The sequence below is a fragment of the Gekko japonicus genome, unplaced genomic scaffold (assembly GCF_001447785.1).
Source record: "Gekko japonicus isolate JY-2015 unplaced genomic scaffold, Gekko_japonicus_V1.1 scaffold10, whole genome shotgun sequence".
NCBI lineage: Eukaryota > Metazoa > Chordata > Lepidosauria > Squamata > Gekkonidae > Gekko > Gekko japonicus.
The window spans coordinates 3,148,085-3,155,768 of NW_015167526.1; the positions used below are offsets into that span (position 1 = coordinate 3,148,085).

The following is a 7,684-nucleotide window of genomic DNA, read 5'->3' on the forward strand; positions in this document are numbered from 1 at the left end:
TGTTGGGTGTGGCCTGTTATGCTAATGAGTTCCTGCTGGGCTTTTTCTACAAAAAAAAGCCCTGATTGGATTTATATCCCGCCCTTCACTCGGAGTCTCAGAGTGGTTTACAATCCCCGAAGAAGAGGAGGAGGAGGAGGAGGAGACGGAGACGGAGGAGGAGATGGAGATGATTGGATTTATATCCCGCCCTTCACTCGGAGTCTCAAGAGTGGTTTACAATCTCCTGGGAAGAAGAAGAGGAGGAGGGAGATGATGATAATGATGATGATGATTGGATTTATATCCCGCCCTTCTCAGAGCGGCTTACAAACTCCTTTCCCTTCCCCTCCCCACAACAGACACCCTGTGAGGTGGGTGGGGCTGAGAGAGCTCTTGACACAAACTGCTCTTTTTCAATGACGAAAAGGTTGAGTGTAAGACAGTTGGTTAAAATAAAAGGCAATTTAAAAAAAAGAGAGAGAGAGAGAAAGATTGCTTGAAATTGCAAAAAAATAAAATAAAGGAAGGATGGCTCCAGAACAAACTAATTTATGTAGTAGCCAAATCGCTGGCTCACAGCTTTAATGCCAGTAGCTCGCAAACTTGAATTTTTGCTCACAGGACTCCACAGCTTAGAGGGAGCATTGCCTCTGAGGTAGGCGGGGCTGAGAGAGCTCTTTCAAGGACTGGTCCTGAGAGAAGAGCTCCGAAAGAACTTGTAACTAACCCAAGGTCACACCAGCAGCTGCATGTGGAAGAATGGGGAATCAAACCTGGTTCTCCCAGATCAGAGTCCGCGCTCTTAACCACGACACCAAACTGGCTCTCAGGACAATCTTCCCAACACCACAGCCGTCGTAGAAGAGTCACAATAAAACTGTGGGCTCTCGGTTCTCTCCGCTGCCCGACACAGCCCCTCCACGTCACCCACTGCCGGCTGTTCCCTGTGTCAGCACATCCCTCATCCTCTCGCACAGGATCTAATGACGTCTATCGGGGAAAGAGGCAGTATTTAAAAACTCGGGAAATATATTCCTATTGTTATCATTCTCTTTTATGTGTTTACGCCGAGCGTTTCGGAATGAATCAATACCGGATTGCCCTATAAATAAGTAAGTGTATCAGTAAAAAACGGGTAATAAAATGAAGTGATGAAAAATATGGAAATCAGCTCGCATTTGTGTAAATCCGGTTATTGTTTACTTTAATATTTTCCTTATGCCGTTATGTCGTTCCAAAGAGACAGATTTAAAAGTAACTCAAAGCTCGCAAGATGACAGACTCTAATGTGTTGTTGCCGAGTGCCGGCATCTCTCGGGGGGGGGGGGGGCGTTCTAAGCGTATTAGAAGCAGCACAGAAGGCAAAACACCTCCTCCTCTTCCTGCTCCCCCCCCCCCAAAGAAGAATGATCATTTTAGGAACATTCCCAAGTGTGATATTTCTTCCACGCCTGCTTCCAACTCCTTACCTCTGGGAGGACTCAAATCGCTCAGAGCCACGGGTCTGTCTAAAGCCAAAATACATCTTCTTTTCACGCTCAAAAAAAAAGAAAAAAAGCTTTGCTGGAGGAACCAAGAACAGCCCAGAACTTCAGACTTCCACACTGCACATCTACCAGGAGAAGCTTGAACTTGCAAGTAAGGTAGTTTCAGAGCGTGGCCGTGACCGTCTGCCACATGACAGCTGGGTTCGAGTCCAGTAGCATCTCAGATAACTAACAAGATTTTCCGAGAGTCAACAAAGTTTTCAAACCTCTGACAAAAAGAGTGTTGATTCTTAAGAGCTTATACCCCAAAAAGGTGCTACTGGACTTGAACCTATTTGGAAGTACGAGGAGTTCCAAAGGAAAAGAATATATGGATTTGCCCCAAACAGAAGAAGAAGAAGAGGAAGAGGAAGAAGAGGAAGAAGAGGAGGAGGAGGAGGAGGAGATTGGATGTATGCCCTGCCCCTTCACTACCCAAAGGAGTCTCAGAGCGACTTACAAACTCCTTCCCCTTCCCCTCCCCACAACAGACACCCTGTGAGGTAGGTGGGGCTGAGAGAGCTCTTTTGAGGACTGCCCTTGAGAGAACAGCTCTGGGAGAACGTGTGACTGACCCAAGGTCATCCAGCAGCTGCATGTGGAGGAGTGGGGAATCAAACCCACTTCTCCCAGATTAAGAGTCCGCACACTTAACCACTACACCAAACTGGCATGTATATTCCACTTGTACATGGAATATACATGCATGGAATGTGGGGCATGTATATTCCACTTGTACGTGTATGTTAAAAGAGGAATTAGATTCCATTGTGCATACAGAACACACAACAGGCCGGCTGGCCTAGGGACCCGAGTCCATTTCTTCCCCTAAGGGCCAGTTTATAGAACCAGCAGATTCACATACTAAGATATTTTCCCTAGACCGAACTCAGAGGATGCTGAATTAGAGGGGCCTTTGATCTGGTTTAGCAAAGGGCTTCTTGTATTCATACAGAGTGCAGGGGTCATTTCCTGCAGGAGTGCACAGGAGCGGAGCTCCGGCAGTAAAGAGCCCAGGGGGCGGGAACATGCAACAAGCCCCACCCCCTGCTTTCAGCAGCCCTCTGTCAGAGCAAGAAGCAGCCAGGTAAGCTGCAGAGCCCCCCCCCCTCCGGCCCAAAACAGTCCAGTAGCACCTTTAAGACCAAGTTCTATTCAGGTACAAGCTCTCCCTCTTCTGTGAGGGCAGATCTGCACCCCCCCCCCCAATAGCTAGGAATCCAAAACAGCCCGGTGGAGCCTGAGCGGTGGGTGTCGCATTCTGACACACTTCCAGTGATGTCAGGGGTGTGTGGCATATGCAAATGAGTTATGCTAATGAGCTCCTGCACCTCTTTTTCTACGAAATGACCCCTGACAGAGTGATACTTGTAGTCTAACCTAACTCAAAAGTCAGGGATGATGCTAATACGTGGAACAAACGTTGCCCTTCGGATATGTGCGTTGTGCCAATCTCTGGCTCCCCAAATGTTGTGCGGTTTCCCAGGGCTCTTTATGGTCGCCGCCACAAGGGCCAAAAGAGCACCCAGGGCAGAAACGGTTTCTTACCTCTGCCTGGAAGCTTTTCAGAACGGGAGCCACCATCTCTCGGACTTCCTGAAAGATAAAAGAAGGGAAACTATTGAGGGCATGTTGATAAAGAAACAGGGTTGTATTATGACAGAGAATGATTCAGGAAGATGCAGAAGAAGCAGAAGCAGAAGCAGAAGAAGCAGAAGAACCAGAAGCAGAAGCAGAAGAAGAAGAAGAAGAAGAGGAGGAGGAGGAGGAGGAGATTGGATTTATGCCCTGCCCCTTCACTACCCAAAGGAGTCTCAGAGCGACTTACAAACTCCTTCCCCTTCCCCTCCCCACAACAGACACCCTGTGAGGTAGGTGGGGCTGAGGTAGGTGGGGCTGAGAGAGCTCTGACAGAAACTGCTCTTTTTTCAAGAACAGCTCTTGTCAGAACTACGGCTTGCCCAAGGTCATCCAGCAGCTGCAAGTGGAGGAGTGGGGAATCAAACCCGGTTCTCCCAGATTAGAGTCCGCGCACTTAACCAGTACACCAAACTGGCTCCAGAGAGTTGCATCAGAGAGACAGGGGACTGTGGACTATCCGGTATGTAAAGTGCCGTCAAGTTGCAGCCCACTTATGGAGACCCCAGCAAGGGGCTTTCAAGGCAAGGGAGAAGCAGAGGCGGTTTGCCATGGCCTTCCTCCACAGAGTCTTCCTTGGTGGTCTCCCTTCCAAGTACCAACCCTGTCTAGCTTCCAGGATATGACGAGACTGGCCTATACTATACCATTCCACATCCTACTCAAATGTATTATCTGTTGCTATATGTTTTTATCTTGCTCTCCCTGCATTACATTTCTACTTACATAATTCCATTTCTTGCATTGCCTGCCACGCTTGATACATATGCCTTGATTCAGACAATCTGCTATCCTAACCTCATTTATGAGCTCCAAGATCACTGTAGATGGTGACTGCAGCCATGAAATTACAAGACGACTGCTCTTTGGGAGGAAAGTGATGGCAAACCTAGACAGCATAGTAAAAAGTAGAGACATCACTCTGCCAACACAAGTCTGTATTGTCAAAGTAATTGTATTCCCAGTAGTACTGTATGGCTGCGAGAGTTGGACCATAAGGGAGGCCGAGCGCCGAATAATAGATGCTTTCGGATTATGGTCCTGGAGAAGACTCTTGAGAGTCCCTTGGACTGCAAGGAGATCGAATTGATCAATCCTGAAAGAAATCAACCCTGACTGTTCCCTGGAAGGCCAGATACTGAAGCAGAAGCTCAAATACTTTGGCCACCCAATGAGAAGGGAGCACTCATTGGAGAAGACCCTGATGCTGGGAAAGACTGAAGGTCAAAGAAGAAGGGGACGGCAAAGGATGAGATGGTTGGACAGTGTCGTCGATGCAACGGACATGAAATTGAGCAAACTCCGGACCACAATGGAAGACAGGAGGGCCTGGCATGATGTGGTCCATGGGGTCACGACGAGTCGGACTCAACTGTGCAACTGAACAACAACAACAGCCTTCTTTCGCTGTTTATTAGGCATCTCCCCATCCTATCGATTGTACTGACTTGCGTTGCGTAATCCGCCATGAGTCTCAGTGAAAAAACTGGACTATAAACCACATAAATTAAAGCACCACACAAAATCAGACTAAGTCAATGGGCCCTCGCAGTGCAGCGTGATGGTCAGACCAAGACCAGTGTGACCTGGGTTCAAATCGCCACTCAGCCACGAAGCTCACCGGGTGACTTTAGCCCAGCTGCTCCCTCTCAGGTTCACAACAACCCTGTGAGGGAGATTAAGATAAAATGGAGAAGGCAAGAACCACATAGATGTGAGTTCCTCAGAAGGAGGGCCCAATAAAAAATATAAGAGATGCAAGGTCGGGTTCACCAGATCCAGGACGGGGGCTTCCCTGGGTCTGAGGTGGATTGGAAATGGGCAACAAGAAAAAGAAAACCAACCAAAAGACAGAATCTACTTTCAGAGAGTAACCGTGTTGATCTCCAGTAGAACAGACAGATTCAAGTCCAGCTTAAGAAGTATGAATTTCTCAGAAAGCTTTTGAAAAAGCTTATACCCTGAAGCTCTTCTTCGTCTCTAAGGTGCTCCTGGACCCGAACCAAAAGACAAATGAAATTACGTTTTGCCCAGTGTCTAAGTATCAAAAAAGACAGCAAGAAGCGGAAGTCGCAGGGGACAGCAGCCGAGAAACACGCCACCACTACTGAAAAGGCTTCATCTGCGGCCTACTGACAGAGGAAGCTACAGAAAGGTCTGTGATGACAACCACGGTGAACAGTCAGGTTCTTATCAGAAGAAGAGAAGAAGAAGAGAAGAGATTGGATTTATACCCTGCCCTTCACTACCCGAAGGAGTCTCAGAGTGGCTTACAAACTCCTTTCCCTTCCCCTCCCCACAACAGATATCCTGTGAGGCAGGCAGTGCTGAGAGAACTCTTAACAGTAACTGCTCTTTTTCAAAAACAGCTCTTATCAGAGCTACGGCTTGCCCAAGGTCATCCTGCAGCTGCAAGTGGAGGAGTGGGGAATCAAACCCGGTTCTCCCAGATTAGAGTCCGCGCACTTAACCACGACACCAAGCCACTGACAACCTCCAAAGTCCAGACTCCTGAGGCCTATAACAGAACCCCAAAGCTGACTGGGAGTTAAGGAAGTACCACACAGTCTCTGTGTCAACCACGTTAGAACAAATTTAGAGTCCAGTCGGGCACCTTTAAGACCATCAAAGTTTTATTCAAGGGATGAGCTTTCGTGTGCAAAGCACACTTTTTCAAATACTGCCAGGTTGCTGGAGTTCCATTCCATGTGGCTGAATGCGGTGTGTTCCATGAAGATCGATCCAGGTGGTCAGCCGTGCTGGCCTGAAGCAGTAGAACAAAGTTTTATTCTGGGTACAAGCTTTGAAAAAGTGTGTGTGCGCACGAAAGCTCGCACCTTGAATAAAACTTTGTTGGTCTTAAACGCGCCACTGGACTCTAAATTTGTTCTCCTGCTTCAGACCAACAGGGCTGACCACCTGGATCTATCAACCTCCTTAGAACAGCAAAGAAAAGAATGTGTGCTTGGTATGCAGGAGAACCCAGGTTCAGTCTGTGGAATCTCCAGTTCCAGGGTCTCGGGTGACAGTTCTTGGGAAAGACCCTTCTCTGCCAGACACCCTGGACAGCCATAAACAACACTGAGTTAGAGAGACCAATGGCATGACTTGGAGTATGAGAGCTTCATGCATTCATATTTTGGACCCATGGAAGATTCTGAGAGGTCTTCCGAGCAGGGCTCATTTCCAACCGGAACGAGCAAGAATGCCATTCCGGCAGTCAGAAGCCCAGGAGTGGCAAGCCCCGCCCCCAGCTCCCAGCAGCCCTCAGTCAGGCCAGGAGCGGGAAGCAGTGCACACATGCTGCCTCCCTCTGCTTGCTGCCACCATCACACTGCCACCACTAGCCAGAAGGCAAGGTAAGTTGGTGGGGATGTAGGGCGGAGGCTTGTTTCAGGTGGGGGTGGCCTGGCTGGTGTGGGGGTGCAGGGGGCTTGATCAGGGGGTATGGGTGGGGGCTTGATTGGGTGGGGTGCTTCTGAGGCAGCCCTGCCCGGAGCGTGCTTTACACATGAGACATCCCACATCTCCAGCCTCCATTTTTGTTTTGAGCGAGGGCTGAAGGCCCCGTGGCGTGAGTGCCACCTACCAAATTAGATTTGCACAAGCTGAAATGTACACAATGTACACCTCCTTCCCAGGTGAACAGCAAGGGAGGCTTTGGCACAGCCCCCCAAAATTATGCCACTCACTCCCCTGCATTGAGGCCAAACAAAAGCAAGCAAGAGAGAGCATCTGAGCGGCATAAGAGGAGGGCTCCGCTCTGTTCCAATTCACGCTGTGACGGAGGAAGCTGAAGAGCCCTATACAATGTTGAAGAGAGCAGAGGTTCTAGAGTGGGTGCTTTCACTCATCTCTCCTATATAATAATTCCGTTTTGGAGTGGCAAGATTCAATGCGCGCCAAAATCAGTTGACTGCCTGGGTTGTGGAGTCCCGCCCACAGAAGCCGCGGCCACCATCTCCGGCTCAGTGTGCTCGGAGCCGACGGACGGAACTCCCCGCAGGGCTGGGGATGGCTGGGGCCTTCTTCCCTCTGGCTCACGCACAGCATCGGGGGTGGGGAGGGGGCTCCTCGCTTCAGTCCTCTCCCACGGCCCCCTCCATCCCTTGCGCGCCCCATACATGGAGCGAGGACCCAGTGCACGGCGGCCGGTTCCCCCCTCATGCCAACGCCACCCTGGCCGCTCAACTCTCCTCCTCAGCTCTGGCCACCCAAACTGGCTCCGCCTCATGCGCCGGCTCCGTTGTCTGCCTCCCTTGCGGGGGGGAGAGGAGGACGGAAAAGCCTTGCAGCCAGAGTTGGGGTGGGGGGCGCTGAGGTGGAGGGCAGGGCCGCCCACAGCAGCGTTGGTCTGGCCATGGTGCTCGGGGGGGGAAGGGGGCCAATGCAGGCCAGAGCACTCTCCCAGGCCCTCTTTCTAAAGCTCGTTGCATTTCTTTCTGTAACGGGCCTTATTACTAGTGCTAAATGATGCCATTTCAATCCACTTCAGCAACTGTCTGCAAGTGGATTTTGCCATTCCGCACGGTGAAACC

The 7,684-nt window shown here is 50.1% G+C and overlaps 1 protein-coding gene across 1 annotated transcript in view; it reads right to left on the bottom strand.

The window, feature by feature from the left end:
- Positions 1–3,104, bottom strand: part of CUX2 (cut-like homeobox 2) — a 110,144-nt gene extending 107,040 nt beyond the window's left edge. The window contains exon 1 of the mRNA XM_015413250.1: positions 3,057–3,104. Coding sequence (XP_015268736.1) covers positions 3,057–3,092 — 36 coding nt within the window. The 5' untranslated portion in view covers positions 3,093–3,104. The remainder of the gene's footprint in view (positions 1–3,056) is intronic.
- Between the last annotated feature and the right edge of the window lie 4,580 nt (positions 3,105–7,684).